The 26,328-nt window shown below is 45.4% G+C and overlaps 1 protein-coding gene across 3 annotated transcripts in view; it reads right to left on the bottom strand.

Annotated features, from left to right (window-relative positions):
• ZBTB46 (zinc finger and BTB domain containing 46) overlaps window positions 1–26,328 on the bottom strand; it is a 67,720-nt gene that overhangs the window by 27,766 nt on the left and 13,626 nt on the right. For all 3 annotated transcript variants that reach the window (XM_088467129.1, XM_088467131.1, XM_088467130.1), the window contains 2 exons: window positions 24,411–24,508; window positions 11,989–12,924 (listed from right to left, as the gene is read on the bottom strand). In XM_088467129.1, coding sequence (XP_088323255.1) covers window positions 11,989–12,889 — 901 coding nt within the window. In that variant the 5' untranslated portion in view covers window positions 12,890–12,924; window positions 24,411–24,508. The remainder of the gene's footprint in view (window positions 1–11,988; window positions 12,925–24,410; window positions 24,509–26,328) is intronic.

Genomic DNA, 26,328 nt, shown 5'->3' with positions numbered 1-26,328 from the left:
GAGATAGCAACTTTAATAGAGATGGGGGTAGAGGCACCTGAGATAGTAGCAGTAATAGAGATGGGGGTAGAGGCACCTGAGATAGCAGCTGCAATAGAGATGGGGGTGGATGAACCTGAGATAGCAACTGTAATAGAGATGGGGTAGAGGCACCTGAGATAGCACAAAACAAGATTATTCCAGGGAGGGACAGTAAATGGGTCAAGGGGGAAGCTCTTCACATGCATTACTGAGGTATCCCCTGGCTCACCCAGACAAGATATTGTTATTGTAATTGACCTAATGGAATACGAAATGTGAATGAGTGAACCAAAACGGTGGATATGTAGAAATAGATATAAAAAAAGGACGGGTCTATTAGGGATGTCTATAAAAGGGGTGGTGAATTAATTCCACATTCTACAAACTGCACCCCTGGTTTACGCCCACTTTCTTCTAAACTGGAGGCGGTTTCAATAGAATACAGAGTTAATTTATTCCCATTTTCTGCTTCCTCTAATTTTACTGAATTCCCTAGTAAGAGTAACACAGATTTAGACACATTTGTTCCATTTTTATTCCCGAATATATATTTTTTTTGTTGGCACAATTAAAACGTTATACACAGCCTGCAACAGGCACATAGCTCTTCTGCTGGCCAAATCAGTGCTCTAATTGTCCAAATCTCAGGGGTGCTAAGTGACGGTGTATCAAACCTGTCCAATGCAAGTGCACCTGTACTCTTCCACAGCATGTTCATGATGTGGCCCATTAATTCGCTAGGACAGAGCTTATAACCTATAGGGTGATAGTATTAAACACTAGGGTCATTCCATGGTAACTTATGTTACAAATTAACATAGCAAACAATTAGCAATTCCTGTATACAGCTTTTAAAGCATGTCCTGTCTTATTATTTTCTCAGTAAATAAAATTCATTTCACATATATTCCTTTTGCTGTAGATAGCCATACATATACTTGATATGTCATGAGTTACCATGGAATGACCCATTATTAGTGTCATTTACACTGATCAGCCATTACATTAAAACCCCATGCCTAATATTGTGTGTGTCACTCCAAAACAGCTCTGTTGAGGCATGGACCTACAAGATCTCTGAAGGTGTCCTATGGTATCTGCCACCAAGTGTCCATGGCTCGGACTTGTTTTTCTAGCGCATCCCACAGATGCTCGATTGGATTGACAACACTTTGAACTCTTTGTCATGTTCCTCAAACCATTTCAGAACAGCTTTTGCAGTGTGGCAGGACGCATTATCCTGCTGAAAGAGGCCACTGCCATCAGGGGATTACGTTGCCATGAAGGCGTGTACTTGGTCTGTAACAATGTTTAGGTAGGTGGTCAGTGTCAAAGTAAAATCCACATGAATGCCAGGACCCAACATTTACCAGCAGAACATTGCCCTGAGTATCACACTGCCTCTGCTGGCTTGCCTTCTTCCAATAGTGCTTCCTGGTGTACTATGGGAAGTCTATATGACCCAATCACACAGCAATGTTGGTTTGAGTAGCAGTAGAACATAATGTTTTTACAAAGGCATTAAAATGTATGTTCTGCATGAACTGTATACATATGGTTGGTTATCTAGACTAGAATGTTAGGAAGATGGTTTGCTAAGCTGATACCTTGAAAACTCCCATCTTTAAGCAAGAGTATGTTTAAAGGTTTTAAAAGGTTTGGGAAAAACTTGTTATATAAGGGAAGGAAAACTTCGGAGTGGGTGCACGCCGGTAAAAAAATCCTCAAACCAGGAATGGGAGCAGGTAATCAGTGTGGATGTGAGATGCAAATCTTGGGCAGAGCAGAGGGGTAGATGTGGGAGATATTTTGAGGTGTGTTGGTGAAGTTTTGTTAATGGCTCTGTGGGTTAGAATACATGTGTTAGAGTGGATTAGAATATGTACATGTTACCCATGTAGGAATGGACACTGAGTGAAGCTGCAGGAGACGTCTGGGGAGCCGCTGCATTCCAATTAGAGTGTAGGAGGTGAAACAGTCAATTAAATTATGAGCATGTGAATTGGTTTATGCATATTGAGATACCTGCATACTCTGGAGAGGGCTCTTAGTTGCATTTAACAGGATTTAGAGACAAACTGGATGAGGATACTAATGATTTAAGAGGTAGAGTTTTTATGTAATTTTGGCAATAGAAATATCAGCTTAGTAGCTTTTGTGGGGTTCTGATCTCAGTTAACTTTAAAGTTAAGGTGGGTGCACACTAAGGTGACGGATCAGCCTTCTGGACGATCCGCCATCCTATCCAACAATTGCTAAATGCATACACACTTGCCAATCGTTGTCGCAAAGTGTCGTGTCTGACGTCACAAATGGGCGGGTATTTACATGTGCTCGTCCAGTTGTGATGTCAGTCACCCGCGGCCTCTGCATCAAGCGTACAGGCAGTTGGCTGGCTGCCCGTACACACAGCACGATGAGCTGATATATTTGCAGATATATCGGCTGCACAGCCGACGCCATAGGTCTGAACGTCGTCGTTCACAGTCATGTCGTCTGTACACACTGGCCAATATGTCGGCAGTGTGTACCCACCCAGAATTATTAATACCAAATAAAGTCCACTGAATATTCAGCACATAAAATGGTTGCCTCTACTATGTATTAGAGAATACGGTGCACTTTAATAAAAAATGCCACTAACAGGCAAATGTACATCAGATTACTGTACCACGTGTGTCAGCAAAGTGAAGACTCCAGGAGATATAGTATTAGAAGTCACTCACTGAATGCTTTGGATAAGTGCACATTTCCGTTGTCTGGTCCGTTCTTTTACTGCTGGATGGTAAGTAATAAATGATGGAACATGGAAACAAAAGAAAGTACGTTTTATTTTCTGTGTTTGGTCATTGATAATTGTAAATGTATGAATAATGGGTAACTACAGATGTGTCCTCATACAACTAGCCTCAATACGCCACATAGCGCGTCATGCCTGGCGCAAGTGAGCCGAAAGGTCCTGTGCTACACTGCTAGCATAGAGCGTCTTTTTTCTTTGAAAATTGTAATGCGAGGTGACCAGGACGCACCAGCAGACTGCTGATTCATTTGATATGAGACACTTGTATATCTGTGTGCACCTGAGTCTGTATATGCAGCACTACGGAATTTGGAATGAAAAAAGCTATGGCCGCTACAATGTAGCACTTCTTATACAGATTCAGAGACTCAGTTGCACAGATATACAAGTGTCACATTGTCAGATATCAAATTAATTTAGCACAGTCTGCTGGCGCGTCCTAGTTGCGTCACATTGCACAGTACCTTGCATGCTGATAGGGGCTTATTAGTGCGACTGCAGAAAAGATGTATAAGAACATATCTGTATGTAGTGAATGTGGTATTGCCCAGAACAGCCAGTCATATACTTTCTTTAAGTTACTATTATTATTATTAATTTATATGGTGCCACAAGTGTTCCGCAGCGCCTTACAAAGTACATAAACAAATAGGTTAACCAGTGACTTACAGTACAATACAGGACGAGGATAATATATATTGCTACATTAGCGACCATAACACTCATAAAGCAACAGAGCAAAGCAACCAAGTGTTAGGTGCTCTAGTGAGGAGTAAGAAGTAGATGAAAGTAAAGTAAGGAGAAGCACTAGAGGGTAAAGGGCCCTGCTCGTAAGAGCTTACATTCTAAAGGGGAGGGGCAGACAAACAGAAAAAGGAAACATGGGTAACCGAGGGAGGGATCATAAACATATACCAGTATGTTAATAAACCCATGTGCATAGCCTATATGTAAGAATCCAATAGGCCTGCCTCCAATTTGCATCCGGATGGTAAACATGGAACATACTAATTGGGTGAAAATTAAAAAAATGCTCTTCTGCTCCTTACTAATGGTGACAAATGTTATAAACTCGCTTTTGCACCCTACTACCCCCCCCCTCCCCATAGCACTGCATGGGATCCTCAGCCGCATCGCCTGCTCTTACATGCACGCCGCACATAAGTTCAGATGAGGCGGACGACTCCACGAGAGCGCACACTGCATGATGTAGTGCATACACACTACACATTTAGAACGATTTGTCGTTCCGATGTGTCGGAGTCAGCCAGATCCTTAAAGATATCGTGTAGTGTGTAGGGGCCATAAGAGTTTTGGAAACACGAGCAGTGTGGATTCTGAGGAAACAAATCCTTTTCCGTTTTGAAGGAAAAACCAGAGCAGAATATATAGGGCAGACATGAGCTGAGAATGAGGACAGGTTATACGGTTACCAATGACTCCAGGAGCTGGCTGATCCACCCCAGTTTACAGACAACATCCTCCCCCACTAGAGCTCATTGTGCCAGGAAGTCAGACCAAGGGGGGTAATTATTATCATACACACACAAGGGATCTGTGTCCTGGTTACAGGCTTCATATCAGTCAGAGAACCACGTGGCGCACTCTACACTGTCCTTGTTTTCCGATCACTAGATCAAACTGGAGTAAGGATGGGTGCGGATGGGATGGTTTGAGCTAGTTAACTGCAGCTAATTATCTATCTGGGGAAGGGGGTGTGAGAAGAAGAGGGAGTAGGTGGAAGTTATAGGCTGGATAAAGCAGTGAATCCTGGCAGCATCAGATCTCATCCTGCACACAGATAACTCCTAAGGAATACATCTCCTGGTGGTACTTGGAGCTGAGCTGTGGTATGCTGTCTGTACTGTACTGGGCTCTGTTACAGTGTGCTGGGGGCACCTTTGTCTGACAAAGGGAAATGATACAGAGGGTCTATCTTTTCCAGTTGTAAAAATCAGACACTAGCAGCTAGACGTAGTGACCGAGGCTTAGCCATTACCTCTCCCATTTCCTTCATTACAGACAGTTTTGGGGGCATAAGGAGAGATGACCAACCTTGCAATATTCTACGCAAGAGTCAAATCACTCATTACTTTCCAGAACTACACGCAGTACATTTTATTTTAGCAGATATCCCATTATGTATTCTTATCAGCCGACACTAGTGCAACCCCTATTGTTCCAAACAGTCTTTATGGACTTTGATGCTAAACCGCGCCGAGCCGGCATACCCTTATTCATGTGCCCCCACCGGAAAACTCCGTCTATCGGGGGTTAATACTGAAAACCAGCAAGATGGAAAAAGCTCCATAAAATGAAGGTAAATTTAAAGGACACTGAAATAGTCACATTTGATGGCTATTTTGTATGCAGGCATGATACATTATTAACTAAAGGAGCCCAGCAGCTGTCATATGCTGAGACGTGTCTCTCAGGTGTGTGACACCGCCAAGGGGAGGAAGGGTTAAAGGTAGCTGAGCCAGACACTGCTGTTACCATAGGGAGGAGAAGGAGGGGGAGGAGAGAGAAGGGGGGGCAGCCATGGAGCCTGGGGAAAATGGAATGTAGGGTGGGGATAGGAAAACACAGCTTTCAAACCTCAACTGCCCTACATCATTCTGTCTATACTGCAAGAGGTGAATACAAGCTGCATCAAGTCACCAGGTGTACATATGGTACACAGCCACTGTATGTCACATTGCAGGATAGGATCTACACGTATATACTGCACCACTCTCCAGAAGGCATGTGTGTATATTATCAAGTGCAACACAGGATGAGGTGTGTGTATATTATGTATACACACTACACTCCCTTATATATACACACACACAGACAGATGCAGAGTTTAATGCAAATCAACCATAATTACACCCGCATTGCATGCACGGAACTAAATGCAGATATATTTATATATATTCACCTGTACGTTTAATTGCCCATACTCTAGGTTTCCTAGCTATTATAAGTGCACTACACCAGCCCTATTCTTGGTGCACATGAGATCAGTCTGGAAATGGACACATCTCTGCATTTGCACCTCTGCACAGCCTGCAGTTCCAACTACACGCCCTCACTAAACTTAGCCTACATAAGAACGCCCCACTACCATCCTGTTACACCCATCCAGCTGCAAGTGGAGATGTCACAGAGTTGCTTATAACTTGGATTCACCTGTAGCTTGCTGGTGTTCCGCTCCAGAGCATGTGCAAGATCATACAAGCAAGAACCATTCACAAAATGCAATGCAGTCTACAATCTCCATGTGAATATTACCCTGCCGGCAGGAGTGGCATCTCAACATGTATATACACCAGAGTATGAGCTACACATCAATCAACAGGATGGCAAAAAGACCAAAAACCCAACTTTAGAACATTGGACCAACAATCAATACTTTTACATAGACTACTGAAGACTTACTAAAATGTCGGTTTGGTTTTAAAAGAGACCAATACCGACCCAAAAATGACAGCTAGCACGCCCAAACAATAGACTTGCCTGTGGCAGACGAGTTTGGGAGAAGCACTGCACATATTACTATGATCTGTGCAGGCTTCATGAAGTTAAAATAAAGCCCCGCCCACCCCCACCATCATAATCCAAAACCATCCCCGGACCTCTTAGCCTGGTCACGTGCTGAAAAATTGGGGTAAAAACCAGCGTGAGATCGCTATGATTTTCCAATAACCAGCACCAGGCTGAACCAGTCAGGGGGCTTACTCTATAGCAGGAAGACATGCAGCCTCAATAAGCCATGCGGAGCGATACGCATGGCGTGAACGATCCACCAGGTTCCGTGCGACTCTGCTTGCGTCAAACGTCTTTTTTGCACACAAATGCGTCTTAGTCACAATGCGATGCGATTTAGATGCATCTGGAGACTGTACAGATTCATTTGGTTTGTGACACTTGTATATCTGTGTGCGACTGAGTTTGTAAATAAAGAACAACGGAACTTGGCTTGGAGAAAAGCTGCTGCATCCTAGAACTTCTTATATAGATTCAGACTCCGTCGCATCACATTGTGACGAAGGTGTATTTTTGGGGCAAAAAGAGACACTAGGCGCAAGCAGAGTCAAGCGGGACTGTTTGGCATGACTGCAGTAATAGTGTATGAGGACACATCTGTATGGATATATTTCAATAAGTGACTCTTTCTTGATCACTAAAACGAATATGGTGCAATAAAAGGTAGGAGGAGACTAAAGGCTGTGCCAAAAAATCATGAAGGAGTCTCAAAAACAAAGTAATTACTGCATAAAAAACAAAAATACAAGCATGTTGTACCCTCACACCACCATACAAGACATATTCAGTCCCACATCCCACACATCGAATAATTGTTCTAAACAAACCAGTTGCCAGGAGAATTTGCTTGAGGTAGTGAAACGTAAAAGGCCTCAGGCCAGACAGCGCCTCTAATCTTAACTAGATTTAACAGGCTCAGCCCCTAACTCAATGACTTTTTAATGATTTTCTAAAAAGGGGCTAAAGTCCCAAGGGAAATGATATTCTCCTTGTTAAAGACACACTAACCCTATTTGTAAATGTAATTATTAAAAGACGGATTTACAGTAATATTCTGGTTGCATGACTTACGCAGGTGTTCATAAGCCTAGCTGAAGAGTTTACCATCCATTTGAGTTTCACGTCTTTACAGTTGCACCATAAAATGATATCTAGCATATGAATTCTGCTGTACAATCAAGAAAATATAAAGAAAAGATGCCTTTACCCAAACGTATTGTGAAATAAGGGAGAGGCCAATAACTCCAGTTACATATAGTGCACTGTGGAATGTTACTGGTTAGGTATGGTTGGTTGTTATGGCTAACCCCCACATTTTCACTGCTGCCCCCCGATGTATTAAATCTGTAACCAATATTCAGACTTACAAACTAAACCTACATTAATGTCTGAAACCTAGCAATACTCCACCAGTCTTCAAAATAAGTACAGGTTGATTCTCCCATAACCAAAATGCTTGGGACCAGGGGTATTTTGGATATTGGATTATTGGAATATTTGCATACCATAATGCAATATCTTGGGAATGGGACACAAATCTAAACACAGAATGCATTTATGTATTATATACACCTTATATACACAGCCTGCAGGTGATTTTATACAATATTTTTACTAATTTTGTGCCTTAAACACAGTTTGTGTACATTGAACCATCAAAAAGCAAAAGTTTCACTATCTCAGTCAAGCAAAAATCCGTATTTTGGAATATTTGGATATGGGAGACTCAACTTTCAAAATACATATACATTTTTTTTTTAACTGAATTTGACCTCTAGTGGAATTCAAAAAGTTTCAGTTTGAATTGTTACCTGAATTTACTAGTAGAAGCAGTATTTTTCTGTCCAGTAAAATTATGCCACCATTTTGTATTTCTATAGAAATAGGAGTATTGCATCATACTTCAAAATCCACATAATGGTAAACCTGCTTATGATATTCAAAGAATAGAGTGCAGTACAAACACAGCTATGGACCCCCCAGGCTCCTCACTTTGGAAAAGTGCACTTAGATTTCTGCTGAGGTTTTAGGGAGCAAGACAATAGGGTATGTAAAGCAGCAGGCGTCTGAACAGAATGAAAGAGTTGGCCAGGCTGAGGCTATCACTAGTAAAATACAGAGAAGACAAAATACACAGGTGACGCACAGTGGCGGTTTTAGGTGCGGGCAAACAGGGCGCAGCTACAGTCTCCCCGTAGGCACCATCAAATCTGATGGTGCCTGTCCGCTCTTGCCCGCCACCATGTTTACAAGCTGCGGCGGCCATGGCGTAATTTGTTCCCTCCCACTGGGAGTCCCAGTCTCCCAGAATGCTGGGTCCGGGCGTGATGTCGTCGCGCATGGCATTCCACACTAATGTGGCCCTGCCCACTGCACAGTGGGTGTGCCATTAAAATGGCGCACCCCCTGTGCAGTGGGCGGGGCCGCATTAGTGTTTTCTTTAGGTTTTTTTACGCAGGTGTCCACGATCCGATCAGGCCATGCCCTGAGCTCAAGGCAACAAAGGAAACTTTCGCCCTTAGCTCCGCAAAGGCTGGAACCTACCCTGGTGACTCACCAGTGGGTCTCTATTAGCAGAGCAACATCACTGTAATGAGATAAAGCTGTGGAGACATGGATTTTGTGGCATTCCTATATCTGGCCATTTTCAATCCACATAAGAACTTGTTGCAGCAGCTCAGAGCTGGAGGTCTTCAGGACTTGTCATATACTTTAAATTTCAAGCAAAGTGTAATAAAAAGTTTCACCCCCATATTTGCCACAGGTAAAAAAAAATAGAATATATAAAGATAGGCATGATAAATTTAATCCATTAGTGAGGCTAAACTGAGAAGTATTTTAGGAAGAAAAAAAAAAGGTTTATGTGATGGTTTACACTGTACGGTGCACCTCATCTCACTACACAGCTAGGTTTAGTTAGCGGAAGTAGTTTCCAAGAGCAGAGGGGAGGCCTGCAAACTCTTTTTGAGCTGTAGGGATAAGCAGAACGATTCACTACACTGAGTTGAGCCTCATGGCTCAACTCAGTGAAGTGTCTCAAGTCAGTGTCTCGAGACACGACTCTTTAGGTAGTGCAGTGCTGTAGCCAGCAGTGGAGCCAGCGACTCAGAGTGAGTCACTGACAGCTCCGCCCCCTACACTGCTGATCTGACACAGTGCAGAAGTATAATCAGGTCGGATCAGCAGTGTAGGGGGCGGAGCTGCCACTCACTCTGGCTCCCACTGACGGAGAGGCTCAGGGCCGGATTAAAGGGGGGGCGACAGGGGCGATCGTCCCCGGGCCCCCACACCTGAAGGGCCCCCACACCCAGCCATCGGGCTTAAAGTGAACCGGAGGAGACGGAACCAGTTCCGCCTCCTCCGGACACCTAACCCCGGTACCGCACGAAGACACCAGGCGCCCGCTGAGACTGTAACCAGCAGGCGCCCGGCTCCCTCCCCGCAGCGGCAGCCAGAGCCGGAGACTAGAGCTCACTCGTGAGCTCTGGCTTCCGGCTCAGGCAGTGAACTATGGGAGAGACGTCATGCGTCTCTCCCATAGTGCAGAGGAGCAGCGCCAGCCGAGCGGATCAGAAGGTAGCGGGAGCAGGGCTTAAGGGGAGTATGATTTTTTTTTTGTCTTTAGCTCAAGCGGCTTTTCCACTGCTGGGGGGGGGGACATTACTCGGGGGGGACATTACTCGGGGGGGACATTACTACTGGGGGCATTACTCGAGGGGGACATTACTACAGGTGACATTACTCGGGGGGAACATTACTTGGGGGGGACATTACTATTGGTGCCACTACCACAGGGGGCATTACTACTGGTGCCACTACCACAGGGGGCACAACTACAGGGGTATCACTACTGAGGGCATTACTATTGAGCACACACAGGGGGCATGACTACTGGGGGCACAACTACAGGGGTATTACTACTGGGGGTATTTATACAGGGGGCATTACTATTGGGAACACTACTACTGGGAGTATAACTACAGGGGGCATTGCATAGGGGGCAGTGCATAAGGGTCAACACTCCTGGGGGCACTACTACTGGGTGCACTGCATAAAGGGCACGTAATAGGGGCCCCCACATGTTTGTTGCCCAGGGGCCCCCACAGACCTTAATCCGGCCCTGGAGAGCCTAGAGAGGTGGGTGTCTCGACACACCAAACACAGTGACTTGAATCATTCGCTCATCTGAATGATTCGAGTCAGTGTGCTGAGACACTCACTCACTAGCCATCTCTAGTGTGCTGGATAGGCCTTATAGACCCCAGGGCAAAGTAAAGGCATTTTATAGTGGGAATCAGGGGTGCCTCCTAAATGACCTCCAACGTGTTTTAAACGTCTACTGGCTGATTTAAAGCAAGAGTTCTGAGAAACACTTTGCACAAAAATTATTGCCAAACATTCTGCCATTCTTCATGTCAAAATGGCCATTCAAGACAAAGTAAAGCAAAGGTGAAATAAAAATATGGTAGTGTAAATCAAAAAGTGGATTCTTGGCTACATAGTAAAAGTCAAATAAGTTAAATTACTGCCCCCATTGCATGCTCACAAAGTCAAGACTACAAAGATAACATAATTAAGTTTAAATCATGGTCTCTGAACTCAGTTGCTGAATTAACTGTAAGTAACATACTATGACGCAATGATTGCATTTAAACAGAACAGGATGGACCACAAATGATTTCTAATTACAGTGCTGTAAAAATAAATAAATGAAGCAGCGAGGTCTACTAGCCTACCGTATGTACACTAGCAGAATATATTTACTTGTTTGCAGATTTACAAATTGCTGTATTCCGAACTGGTAGAAATAGCCAGGGCTTGTTAGAATGACACTTCAGTCACAGAAAAATAAAAACCTAATAAGTCTTCCTGGACAGAGAAGTGCATACGCAAAGGGATTAGAGATCGGTGCTGAGCAACATGACTGGCAGTAATTGGGGACAGATCAGTCTCAGGGCACGTATATCTCATTTACTCTGGCTTGTTTGGTACAAGTGGGAGGTGGGTGGGGTGTGCAAATCTGCTCAGTTTGCAGACATCATGGCCCCGATTCAGGGGACGACCAGCTCTCAGCTTTCTGCCCATCCACTAAACCCTACATAGCCCTGGTTAACTGCATAATCCAGGGATTTTAATACATTATCTTAACGAGATCCCAGAGAAGAACTAACCAGCCCTGCAGTATGGTCTTCTAATAACTGAAGCTGAGCAGACTGGCAGAAGCTCCTAGATCTCTATGGAAACAATAGGCCAGGAATTACAGTATGCAGTGACCCAGGGCTGAGCACTGTGTGCCTTCCACAAATGGACACCTAGATAGAGTTCATAAAGACATCAACTATCTGTTATATATTGGAGATCCACTGATAGAGGTATCAATACCAAATAACCAGTTTTACATGGAGGAAATTATGGCCAATGCATTGTACTGTGAAAGTATGGGATAGTATACGATCTATTCAAGGACATTAGAAACCACCAGAGTTCAGTCACCAAATAGAAGAATCAGGGCAAGGGAATTAAGAGGACTGAAGTGATGACCTTACAAAGGGATAAGTTTATATGGGTATAATATGCAGGCATTTACACTTCACTTGTGATTCCTACATACATAAAACCATGAATACAGATCTTACCAGAGTTGTCCTGGTTGCTGTACTGCCACTGTGTACTGGATATAAAGGACTGCTCTGGAGAGCCTGTTCTGCAGCTTTCTACCATTTGCTGAGTAATGTGTCTAACAGTCTCTTTATTCTTTCTGTTCTTCCTTCGGCCTGAGTGCTGCCAGCCATCACCATGCTCTGTATATGCATTTCCCGGGTCCCCTTTGTTGTAATGGGATGGGGAGACCTGCTCCTCCTTAATACGCAGTGGTCCATAGCACACATCTCCTGCCCAAATGGAGGACACCTCATCTTGACTGTCCACTTTCTGCTCTGTGTCCTCTTTTCCGTAATTGCTCCCTCCTTCATGACAGCTGGCGATAGCAGAGTCTCCTGAAGAGTTGGCCGGACTTGTCCTTCTCGCAAGCCATGGTGAGATGCTGCGTCCGGCCACCACAGCAGAAAGAAGAGCCTCTGCGCTGCTGGATGGGGCACCCATGTCATAGTCTGGAAGTTCATCGGAGGTCTCAGATTTTATGCTGATATCTAGCGCAGCCTTTATAAAGCTGTGACAGGCCTGGACAATGTCCGTCATCTGAAGGTAACTGGCCGCTGACATTACCTCAATGACATTCTTACTGGTCAGTGCCAAGTGAGCAGAGTACATGAAGTCTATGATGGCTTTAAAGCCCTGGGCTGTAACAATGTCCAGTTGTGTGACTGTAGTCTGTTCAGATGTTTTCTGTACCTGACAGTAGAGAGTCTTGAAATACCGGCTGCTGCCGAGCAGCACATTTTTGTGCGCCTTAAAGATTTTGCCCTCCACAATGATGCAGACGTCACAGAGGATTCCATGTTGCCGCTGCTCGTTCAGCTCATTCAGAAGCTGCCTGTAGTGGGAAGGGATCTCCATATCCTCTTTACGGTTATTCATTTGTGAGTGTCTTTGGTTTGTTTCCCCACAATAAACTGTTTGAAAAGCAACAAAATATTATCAGAAAAGCACCAAATTTACAAACACATTAAATACACACTTATCTATACATAAATTGCGACTCTGAAAGAAATTATTTGTGCCCTCTCACTCAGGATTCTGTTCGGTCAATTGGTAGTGTTTGCTACCTAAAGAAAAAAACCTCTTTAAGAAAGTCAATATCCAAACAGCTGCAATATATTTTCAAGAGATTTTTCGCAGATAATCCCCATTTTTTGCCAATTTTTTTAAAATCACAATATCTTATTTGTTCGGACAAACAAATAGACTTATTCAGCCAAAAACACGGACCTATGTGTTATTGCCATCGCAGTGGCGAAGACACAGAACTCTTCAGGGATTATTTTTCGGGACACATCAAATAACAAATCCCAATAAGTGCCGGTGTTGGGCCAGAATTCAGAGCTAATTGATAAGATGTCTTGATGACAGAGTGTATAAAATAAGGCAGGATGTGGGGAGCATTCCCGGGTGTTTATGTACAAGTCTTTGCTCTGGAAGATCAAAAAGATTTTAAGAGGCTGGAACCCACTTCTTAGTGCATTCCACATTACAGAACATCAAAGAGGACACACCCCACCCCCGCCCTCCTTCCTACCCCCTCCCCACACCCTAATGGTGCTTGGTTTGGGTGGTAAAATTCTGGTCTAAAGAAGATTAGAGGTTACTGTCAATCTGAGTACAGAGGGGCAATATGAGGAGAAAATACAATTGTTTCTTTATCATAAACAAAAGACAAGCTATACATTAAATCCACTTTTTCTTTATGTCAAGCTTGCAGGTGAAACACAGAATAGTAGTAAATGGTTACAACTCATTCTACCAAACAGAAAAATAAATACATTGATGTCTAAGGAGAACAAGGGTTATTAACAGCATTTAAGATCAGTTTGCAAAAATGCTTCATGAAGTTTTTCTTTCTACATTTTAATAATCGCCTACACAGTAAAGGCAGCCATTTTGTGGCTGAACCAATATGTATCCTGCCTAACTGTACACTATTAAGCAATAACATCACATATGTACTAAGTGAATTGATCACATCTGCATTCTCAAAATGGCTGTCCAGATTGCCAACATTTATGTCTCTTATAGGCCTACATCGTTTTTAAAAACAAAAAGCCACATAGAGGCAAGTTACAAAAGAAATGTCCTTTATAAGGACTGACCAGACAACAAGATCAAGTTGTGGCAATTTTACCACTACCTAATATATACAAATGTTGTTAAAGATAAAGTGGATGGCGACAGACACAGCTTAAGAAGCATCTCTGATGTGACAAGGTAGTATAGTATCTTCTGAATGTGTCCAGTGATACAGCTTAATAACCACCTCTTCTGGGTGACCAATCACGGTATGCACAGACATTGGACACCTAGCAGGAAACAACCTTAAATGATGGTCAGGGTGCCAAACAAACATGAAGCCACAATACCCACTAACTGAGCTTCTTAGAAATCATGTGAGAGATAAAAGCAGATATTGGAAGTGCTCGGCCAGTGTGTGTAATGGCCACTGCTCACAGCCTTGTTTACAGGATGTATGTGCATCCTTTTGGTTTTCACCCAGTGTAAAAGGAGAGATCTACCTGTAGAAACTAATGTGACACCAGTCACAGCCTGTAGAAACATAGCACATATATGGTATGAGTGAAACACGCATTATTTATATGTCCAAATAGGCTATAAAAATTAGGGCAGAACTTAGTCTCTGTCAGCGTCCAAAAAGTTGATGTTAGTAAATAATTATACATACTTTATTTTTTTCATGTACTTTGGTTACATATGAATTATTATAACTGGCTACAATTAAGAAGTGTGTTTTATTTTTTCTTGATTTGGGAAAGAATGGAGGCCAATATGTTTTATCACTCAGCCCAAATGCTGAGGATAGTCATACTCCAACATAGCATTTTCTGAGTCAGTAGTAAACACAATGGGCCTGATTCAGAGCCACTCGTAAGCGGCAGCTCGTTCGCTCCGAGCGATGTTTGCCCAACTGCGCATGCGTACGGATCGTTATACGCATGCGCAAACCAGTCAGTGCGGTCGAAATGTGCTCGCAAAATAGCGAATGCCTGATAATTTGAGTGACAGAAAGAGGCGTATGTGGGTGGTAACAGGGGAAGGTGCTTGAAAACGGGGAGTGGAAATCAGAACGTAGGCGTGCTTAAAGGTCAAAACGGGCGTTTTATGGGTGTGCAAAATTAAAACAGCAGCGTCATTGACCACGTCACTGGGTTATTCTATAGCCAGAACTGCTCACAAAATTGTGGTAGCAAAAACCGACCACAAGAATAGCGAGCAGTTCATACCCTGTTCGATGTACTCGATTAATCTAATAAATAGCGGACATGACGTAGGATGCGAGCGGCCAGGGGGCGTAGTTTCCCAAAAAACGACCGCAAGTTTTGTTCGCTCGTTCAGACCTAGAGGCGTGAACAGACCGCAAACAGCGAACGGTTCATTTGAATAGCCACCCCTATTTTCAGGACGAGCGAGCGCTAATTGCGTCCGGCTCTGAATGAGGGCCAATGTGCTTATATCATGCTTGCTACTGTAAAATAATTACTACTTTTTACAGGACTTTTCTTTTCTTCTAATTTTCTTGTTCTGCCAAATGCTAGTGGCATTCTATGCAAATGAAAGGAGACAGATTCATCAGACTTCTAGTTGTGTAAATACAAAGATGACTCATGCTTTGAGGAGAGGATAGATGATGGCAATAGGCTCACAACCTTCCTGTTTTTAACACAGAAATAATATTAAAAAAAATCTCGATGACCTAACAAACCACGAATAAAATGTAAGCATTTTGGAGCAGACTTCCTGTTATAGATCATTCTTGGGGTAGCATGGTAATACAATGGCTAGCATTGCTACTTCCCTGCACTGGGCCATAGATTCTATATTGGATGTTCCATTATACATGTGGAGTTCTCAACATGATCAAGTGGATTTCCTTCAAGGCAGTGACTGAATGGATTGAACATTCTCCAAAAAGTGTTGTTAGAGCTTGTATATAATTAAAAAAAAATTAAAAAATAATAATTCTAATTATATATATATATATATATATATATATATATATATATACACACACATACATACACACACATATATATATATATATATATATATATATATATATATATATATACACATACACACACATATATATATATATATATATGTGTGTGTATATATATATATTTGTGTGTATGTGTGTGTCATACAGATATATATATATATATAATATGAGATATGGTAAGAACTTACCCTTGTTATCTCTATTTCTACGAAGTCCATAGGGTTCCACAGGATACCTTGGGGGTATAGGTGTGACGTCAGTCGCAGGGCACCAAAGAGTTAAGCTTTCAGCCTCCCAGGATGCACTAGGTCCCCCTCCTATACCCCGCCCCCAGGCCAAGGCACCTCAGTTAGTTACCAAGCCATAGGCCGGAGGAGGAGAAGGAAGAGAGAGAACAAAGATCTGGACACATACAAGAATCACATTCTCAACCAGAGGGAGACGGAAAACCGGTGACCAGAGCAAAGCCCATCTGCAGCACAGGTGCGACAGGGCGGGAGTCCTGTGGAACCCTATGGACTTCGTAGAAATAGAGATAACAAGGGTAAGTTCTTACCATATCTCATATTTTCTACTTCAGGGTCCATAGGGTATCCACATGATACCTTGGGGATGTCCCAAAGCAGTATCCTTTAAGGGTGGGGACGCTCCTGTGCAGAAAGGAGAATCCGCCGCCCGAAGGAAGCATCCTGAGAGGCGAAGGTGTCAAACCTGTAATACCTCACGAAGGTATGGACAGAAGACCACGTAGCAGCCTTGCAGATCTGAACTGCCGAGGCACCACGTCAAGCTGCCCACGAAGGACCCACAGACCTAGTGGAATGAGCCTTCAGAGAAGGAGGGACCGGTAGGCCTTCATGAAGATAAGCTTCAGAAATAGCCATACGGATCCAGGCTGCCAAAGTTTGCTTTGAAGCAGGCCAACCCTTTTTACAGAAGCCATAGAGGACAACAAAGCGTCCGACTTCCTAAACAAAGAAGTGCGGTCCACATAAGTCCTTAAGGCCCGCACAACATCCAAAGAGGCCTCACCCACGGAAAGACCCGGTGAGTTAAAGGCCGGAACAACTATTTCCTCGTTAACCTGAAACTGGGAAACAACTTTGGGGAGAAACTCGGGCCGAGTGCGGAGCACTGCCCTGTTCCCATGAAAAAACCAAGAAAGGGGCTCTTTCTTGTAGACCCCCTAACTCAGAAACACGTCTGGCTGAAGCAACGGCCAGAAGGAAAACAGTCTTAGCTGTTAGCCATTTAATATCCACTGAGCCCAGTGGTTCAAACGGCGGTCCTTGGAGAGTCCTCAGGACCACAGCCAAATCCCAAGGCGCCACAGGTGGAACAAAGGGCGGCTGAATACGGAGAACACCTTGCATAAAGGTGCGCACATCCGGGATTGTAGCAATCCTACGGTGAAACCAGACAGATAGGGCCGAAACCTGTACCTTCAAAGAAGCAAGGCGAAGCCCATGATCTAGTCCCGCTTGCAGGAAGGCGAGAATCCGAGACAGACGAAACTCCCGCGGTGCATAACCTCTCGGTCGACACCACTGGAAGAACGTATGCCACACGCGATGGTATATCCTCGCGGAAGACGGTTTCCGAGCTCGTAACATGGTACACACCACAGAGCTGGCAAACCCCCAGGACCTCAGCATGGCCGTCTCAACAGCCACGCCGCCAAAGACAGCCGAGTCAGGTCCGGGTGAAGACAAGGACCCTGAGACAGAAGGTCCGGTCGTAGCGGCAACCGCAGAGGACTGTCCACGGACAGACCCTGAAGGTCTGAGAACCAGTGCCGTCTGGGCCACGCGGGAGCTATCAACAGGAGCGTCCCTCCTTTCTGTTTGAATTTCCGGATTACCCGTGGAAGAAGGGAGACCGGAGGGAACAGGTATGCGAACCTGAACGTCCACCGGACGGACAGAGCATCCACCAGAGACGCCCCTTCGTCTCTTGTGCGAGACCCGTACACCGGCAACTTGTTGTTGTGCCGGGACGCCATGAGGTCGATTTCTGGAAGACCCCACCTGTCCACCAGTAGTTGAAAAACGTCCGGGTGCAGGGACCATTCCCCTGGATGAACGTCCTGGCGACTTAGAAAGTCCGCCTCCCAATTTAGCACTCCCGGGATGAAGACCGCTGATATGGCCGGAAGATTGCGCTCCGCCCAAACCAGGATCCGAGAGACCTCTACGAGAGCCGCCCGACTGCGAGTTCCTCCTTGCCTGTTTATGTAGGCCACGGTGGTAGCATTGTCCGACTGGACCTGCACCGGGTGACCCTGGAGAAACCGCTGTGCCTGCAGGAGAGCATTGAAGACCGCACGGAGTTCCAAGATATTTATTGGAAGCTCCGCTTTTGTCGGTGTCCACCTGCCCTGGAACAAGTGTGGACCCGAAACTGCTCCCCAGCCCCGAAGACTGGCGTCCGTTGTCAACAGGACCCAATTTGGAACCCAGAACGGACGTCCCTTGTTGAGGTGGGTCATCTTTAACCACCACGCAAGGGACAGGCGAACCTCCGGGGTGAGCACAATCGTCTGGAACTTCAGACACTGAGGCAGCCCGTTCCACTTGGACAGGATCAGGTGCTGCAGAGGTCTAGAGTGAAACTGGGCGTATTCCACCATGTCGAACACCGACACCATGGAGCCCAGTAACCTCATCGCCGAGTGTAAGGACACCCGGCGGCTGTGCAGACAACTGCGCACCCTTGACTGTAAAGCAGAGATCTTGTCCTCCGTCACGAAGATCCTTTGCTGTCCCGAGTCCAATAAGGCTCCAAGATGCAGAATCCTCCGAGACGGGATTAGAGTGGACTTCTGCCAGTTAATTAGCCAGCCGTGCCGTTGCAGCAGTGCAATGGTCAGGTCCAAGTGGTGTAACAGGAGCTCTGGAGATCCTGCCACCAATAACAGGTCGTCCAAGTACGGCAACATGCGGACTCCTTGCAGCCGCAGAGAAGCCGCCATGACCGCCATAGCGTCCTGTATGTCCAATGACACCATGTAGTCCCCAGGTTCCAGCGCCAGAATGATGGACCGTAGGGTCTCCATCCGAAACTTCGGGACCCGCAAAGACTTGTTGAGTGCTTTGAGGTTGAGAATCGGACGATATGACCCATTGGGTTTCTGTACCAAAAATAGATTTGAATAGAAACCCTGGCCCCTCTGGGAGAATGGAACAGGCACTATAACTCCAGCCTGGAGCATAGTGTGCAATACCTTCCGCAGCTCCGTAGCCTTGTTCCGGTCTGATGGTAGACCCGTGGTGAAGAATCGAGCCGGGGGTCTGTGCCGGAAGGAGAGGGCGTACCCGTGAGAGACCACCTCCAGAACCCAAGTGTCTGTCGTAGTGAACGACCAACACCGGGAGAACTGCAGCAGGCGGCCTCCCACCCTGGGATCCCCCAAGGGGAGACCCGGACCGTCAGGCCGCAGGCTTGTCATCTGGCTTGGGGGCCGGACGTCTGGTACTCCATGCCTGTTTCCGGGGCTTGACCGATTTCTTAGGGCCAGCCTGTCGAGGAAACGACTGTGGTTTGGGCCTGCCCTGGGCCCTAGATGACCGAAAGGACGATGGTCCAGAACCAGAAGGAGCAGCGGCCGACGGGAGACAAGCAGATTTGGCTGCCGCCAGCGTGGCCACAATCTTATCCAGATCCGGACCGAAGAGAACTTCTCCGGTAAACGGCAACGCTTCCAGACCTTTCTTGGATCTGCGTCCGCCTTCCAGGATCGCAGCCACAAGGTGCGACGAGCAGCTACCGCTGCTGAAGAAATTCTAGACACCAGAGTACTAATGTCTAGAGCCGCCTCGTTGATGTAGGTGGCCGAATCACGGAGATTGCCAATCAACTCCGCTTGTTCGGCCGGACAGTCGGATTCAAAAGAAGCCTCTAATGAATCCGCCCAGCGCTCCATCGCTCTGGCAACCCAGCAAATGGCCATAGCCGGCCGTGCTGCCCCCCCTGCAAGGGAATAAGCGGACTTCAGGCAGATTTCTACCTTGCGGTCCGTAGCATCCTTAAGGGAGGACATGGATGGCATCGGCAATGTGGCACTACGGACAAGACGGGTCACGTGAGAATCCACCTGTGGAGGGGATTCACACTTAGCAAAATAATTATCCGCGAACGGATAAGCCACCGCCAGGCGTCTCTGCGGCTGGTATCTTTTGCCAGGTTGTTTCCACGCCTCCTCTAAATGGTCCACCAACTGACCCGAAAGAGGAAAGACTGTGGCATCGCCCTTCACATCTTTGAAAAAGGCATACTTAGATTTAGCCGCTGGGGGAACTTCGTCCTCAATCACCAAGGCTGTGCGGACCGCCCGAATAAGTCCAGGAATATATACTTTGGACTTAGCATCAGCGTCCTTAGTATGGAAAGGTTCCTGATCGTAAGGATCCAGAATCTCCCCATCATCAGACGTCCCTTCGTCATCCTCATAAGGAGCGGACAGAGACGCCACCGGCCTTTTATGAGGCCGCATCACAGACTCCCCTTGCAATACATCCGACAAGTGCTGTAAAGAACTCGTCAGGGAGTTAACCCACGCTGGCTCCTGAGAACCCGGGAGCGGGGAAATAGGGAGACTGTGGGGTACCACCAATTGTCGTGGGAACCCCTGCATGGGTGACGACACCACAGACTGCTGGGACAAACCCATCGGAGTAAACGCGGGCTGCGGAGCTAACTGGCCCACTAAAGCTGTTAACGCCTGAGCGAAACAAGCCCAGGGCGGCTCCTGTACCGGTGCTGTAACCGTAATAGGCCGCGCCATGGACAACACTGCCGGCAAAGGCCCTCCGCGCTACCCTCCCCCTCCGCTAACGGTACTTTGCACGTGGTACACTGTAGCCGGAGGGGAAAATCACTTTCAGACATGATGGCACCACGTATGTGACCTCTCTCACCAATTAAGTATTAAATAGGCGAGAGACCACCCTGCAGCACCGCACCGCAAGGGCTTTAGCAGAAAGAACAGGGACAGTAATAAAGCTGACAGTTTAGTGAAGAATAGTTACAGGCAGCGCTAGCACAGTCACATACAATGCAGAGAAATAACAATTCCTGCACTAACAGCGCTGATCACTCAACTACACAGACACAGGGCCTGGTAGGACACAGCGCTGCATACACAGACCTGAGCCACAGCGGAGGAGAGGTATGCGGGGGGACCCAGACCACGATGCTTCCTTCCAGACTTCCAGCAGCGTTCACCATGCGTTGCAGAGAAGATGGCCGCCGAGGAGCAGAGAGAAGCTGGCCTGGGGGAGGAGCGCTGACACAGGACCAGTCAGCACAGTGCAGAGAGGGCTGTGTGCAGCGGGGGAGGCGCCGGCTGTGAGACAGGGAAGGCGCGCTCCCCTGGCATGCATTTAACCCCTGGGACGCCGCAGCGCTACCGCTCTGCTGCGGTCCGCTGTCCCAGGGGGTAGTGGAAGCGCAGGTTGGTCGCCTGGCTCCACGCTGCAGCCAGTCCCCAGGGAGCCCCCTGCCTGGGGACTTAGGACCATGTGATCAGCGGGGACCCACCGCGGGACCCCGCTGCTTACCTCTGTCCCCCTTGAATCCGGCCATGGTCCGGAGCATCTGGGGTCACCGCTAGCTGTGACCCCAGACGCCCACCAGCATCCCCGGATCAGTACCGGCGTTCTGGTACCGGCGGGGTGTAGGGAAGACAGCATGGACGTCAGGACTGACTGTCCATGCTGTTCATCCAGATGTGCAGCCACAGCTGCATGAAGAAAAAGCTTCAGGGGCTCTTCTAGCCCCCACTCCAACAGGTGCACCCGACTCCGGCCGGGCACCAAACTAAACTGAGGTGCCTTGGCCTGGGGGCGGGGTATAGGAGGGGGACCTAGTGCATCCTGGGAGGCTGAAAGCTTAACTCTTTGGTGCCCTGCGACTGACGTCACACCTATACCCCCAAGGTATCCTGTGGATACCCTATGGACCCTGAAGTAGAAATATATATTATACACATATACATATACACACACACACACACATTAAAATAACAATTAAAAAATGATGAATGCTAAAGAGCAATTTATCCTATTACACCTGTAACATGATATTTTAGCAGCCAACTGCTAATGCTAGGGGTGACCCTTTACCAACTGCCTGTCACCCAATTTGGTCACTGTGTGTGGTCAATTGGACACTGATCCTGTCACTCTTTGCCTGTTCTAAACAGCAGGACCAGCTAACATGAGGACAGCTTTGCGTATTATCACCGGGACATTACTATTTTTCCCTTCTTTAATTATATTTTTATAAAAAAAAAAATTGTATTATCATCACCATCCTTTATTTATATGGCGCTGAAAGGGGTTTGCAGCACCTTACAGACTACAGAAACAGTATGAACAAAACAAGAAACAAAAGTGACTTACAGTACAAAATAAACATTGCTGCAGCAGCAATCACAAGAGCCAAATGAGCAGTGGGGTAGCCAAACCCGTAGGCTTGGTGCTGTTGTTGGTAGTAGGAAGGAGATACTGGTATAAGTGAAGAACGGAAAAGCACATGAGGGAAGCTGGCCCTGCTCGTGAGAGCACACAATCTATATAATATACATTTATGTATATTTTCTGCAGATCCCACAAATTGTACTTACATTAATATATTTATGTCTATGAGGTTTATAGCCAGCTGCATCACCCATGACAAACTCTTTTGTATCAGGAGATTATTTATTAACAGTTCTTGTATAGCGCAGCATATGCAACACAGCTTCATTGTAGTAGTCATAGATTTGATACAAAGAGCGGTATCCAATTAGCCCCGAAAATTGTTCGGGCGCTAATTGACCACCGCGGCCGGCGAAAAACGGGCATTTTTCGCCGATTATCCCCAATGTTTTTTTTCACCCTATCCTATTATTTTGGTCGAGATAATAGGATAGTTCTCCCGAAAACACATAGGTGCTGCTATAAGCTCGCGGACCTATGTGTTTTCGCCTTTTTTCAGGTGGTTTTCAGGTAATTTTTTCCCGCAGCTAGTTGGATACCCCCTTAAGTCCTTACATTTGCATCATAAGCTTAGGAATTCACTAAGGGACTTTTTTGCCTGTGTTTGATGCAATTAGGAATATATTTCACTATTGTGCTACTGTGGGAATATCACCACATTCTTCAGTATTTGTATATCTAGGACAGGTATAAAAAGACAAATTTTCATTACCTGTATAACTTCGCATCAAATACAACACACATGCATTAGATGTGATGTTCTAAGAATACTTTCCCACAGAGCCTTAATATTGTAGGAGGATTTAACCTTTAAAAATTATTTTATATATGTTTTTGTGTTGTATGTCTTTCCTCTTCCCTTAACTTATATAAATTGAAGTAAAAATTAAGTTTTAATAAATTCATTATTACATATAAAAGAGCATCAAAAAGGAGTTTTCTTTTTGTGGACCAACATCTGTGGTCCATAGCCTCCGTTTTTTAGTATATTGTACTATACTCCATGGTGCACCACCAATCAATAGAAGTATTTCTCTACACAAATTTATTTGAAACAAGATATTAATAGGTTGGTCTAATATTTGGACACATACGAATAATTATCATAATCCCATGCAGATTCTAAATCTATCCCCCCTAATTTTACAATCTAAGTAATCAGGAGTAGATTTTTAATTTTTCCATGGCACCCGGCTATCCATAAAGACTCATCATAGAACATAGGCCCTCATTCAGAGGCGGTCACAAGAAGCGACCGCTCGCTCTGAATGAGGGCGGCCGCTTGCCTTTTCAAGTGCGGCCTCCTGGTCGCTAGCTCAGCTGTGGGTTACCACCCACAGCTTTAGCGACCGACCAGGGTGATGACCATCGCGACCATTGGGGCTCGCGACGAGACCCTAAGGTTGGGTCTCGGCAACCGCAAGCCCCAGGGAGCTTCCTGCTCTGATCGAGCAGGAAGCTCCCCACTGACATCACTGCTGATGTCAGTGCGGCCGCCCACAAAACGGCAGGCGTTCCGTCAGGAACGACTCAGTTTTGTGTAGCCACCCCCCAGCCTAGCCTACAAAACAGGGCGAGCTGTCGATCAACATCGACAGCCGCCCCTTTTGTAGTGAGCTCCGGAGCGAGAGAATTTCTCTCGCGCTCCGGGGCTTGCGCACGTGCAGTGCGGCTGCTGCGCGAGCGCAGGGCCTTAACATCGACCCGTTTGCGAGCCCTCAGCGCTTGCGACCGGGTCTCAATGAGACCCATAGTGTGGAAAAACTGTAATCCAAAAGGACCTGGCTGATAACCAGGTATCAATAACTTACATTCAGTACTTAGAGAGACTACAAAGGTAAAAAGCAGTTCTATAAAAGGTGATAGTGCTATATAAATACACAGAACTTACCGAGAGAAGTCTCCGGGTATCTAATCTTGATAGTGACAGCGTTTTAGAGAGGCTTCAGGCATGATGTCATATACACGGGTCGAAAGGTCTTGAAGTGCCTGGAAATAATAATAAAAATACAAATATGTGACATCAACCAAAAGAGTAAAGAGAACCTCAAGCAATTCTAGATTCTGAGCCTCACTCACTTGAAATCCGCCCTACAAGGGCATAGACCGACTTAAGATAGGTACAAACTGGAGCGATGTCGTACCGATTTGGCCAAATTGGAACGACAAATCCGGGATATCGCTCAGTGTGTATGCCCGATTTGCGCGCTCTCGCAATATTGTCTGGTTAGCCGTGCAGCATGAGGCACAGTGTATACTAATGAAGGACGGAACGAGTTATCGTTCCGTTCTTCATAACACGGCTGTAATGTGTACCGGCAATCCTGCGATATTCAGGGTGCCCCTGGACATCGGCAAGGATTGCTGATCACTCAAGTGTGACAGACATGCCAAAACGTACTGTATAGTTGGACATAGACACTAAGGGCCAAATGTAATAGGGTGAGAGTTTAGAAAATGTGAGAGTTTAGCAGTAAACTCTCACATTGGTTGAGTTTTATCTTCAAAATGGGAAAACATCTGAATGAGATTTTAAATTGTGAGTTTTTTAAGTCTAAAAAAACATGCAAGTTCGCTCTGTTACTTTGTTTTTGGACTTTATTACATTGGCAAAGTTTAAAAAGTGTCAGAAACTCTCACTTTTCTAAACTCTCACCCTATTACATTTGGCCCTAAATGTCAGTTCTCAACCAGTTCTGCCACCAATGCGTGTGTCCAATTGGACATTGACTCGACGCTCGTTGCATGGTCTGAACAGTAGGACTGGACAACGTGTGACTGGCTTTACAAATAACAGGGACACTATAGTGTTTTCGGACTTCAATTCAAAATTCAAGTTTCTAAGATTTGTCTTTTTCATCATCGACAACATTATTTTTTAAGCTACTTAATATTTTTTAGCATACCATAAGCAAAGACTACCGCAATTCTAAAGCTTGGTACACACTGGAGCGATGTCGAGCCGAATTGCTGTTTCATAATGACAAATCGTTTACAATGCTCAGTGTGTGCGCTCAATATGTGATGTTCTAAGAATCCTTTCTCACAGAGCCTTAATATTTTAAGAGAATTTAACCTTTGAAAATAATTTTATATGTTTATATGTGTTTTGTGTTATACTTTATATAAATTTAAATAAAAATGAAAGTTTTAATAAATTAATTATTACATATTAGAGTGCTCCATTTTTGTGGACCAACATCTGTGGTCCATATCCTCCGTTTTTGAGTATATTGTACTATACTCCATGGTGCACCTGCACAAATAGAAGTATTTATCTACAAAAATGTATTTGAAACAAGATATTAATAGGTTGGTCTAATATTTGGACACATACGAATAATTATCCTGATCTAGTACATATTCTATGTTGGGCCAAATTGAGTGTACTCTCAGTATGCAGGTGCCCGCAGTCGCTAGCGGAGGCTGCAAGTTTGATGTGCTGCACAGAAAATCTGACGATATCGCATGCGACCTAATGTATGTTAATGAAGGACGGATCGAGTGATCTTTCCGTCGTTCATTGATCGCTGTAATGTGTACAACCAACCATGCGATGGCCAGGGTGCCCCTGGACATAGGTGCGATTGCCAGTCGTGTCAGTGTGTACCCAGCTTAAGATTGTTAACTGCATTGGATAGCAACCAAATTATTATCATCATCAATTCTTTATGTGGCGCGACAAGGGATCGGCAGCACCTTACAGAGTACAGTATGAACAAAACTAGAACAAAGTGACTTACATTGCAGAACATGGACAAGGTTTATAAACAGGTTTATTGTAGCAACAGTCATAATACTCAAATAAG

The sequence above is a fragment of the Taudactylus pleione genome, unplaced genomic scaffold, assembly GCF_031769625.1.
Source record: "Taudactylus pleione unplaced genomic scaffold, aTauple2 ptg000069l, whole genome shotgun sequence".
In the NCBI taxonomy this organism is placed as follows: domain Eukaryota; kingdom Metazoa; phylum Chordata; class Amphibia; order Anura; family Myobatrachidae; genus Taudactylus; species Taudactylus pleione.
Note: the sequence above shows the minus strand (reverse complement) of the source record. Positions and strands in the feature narration are given on the sequence as shown.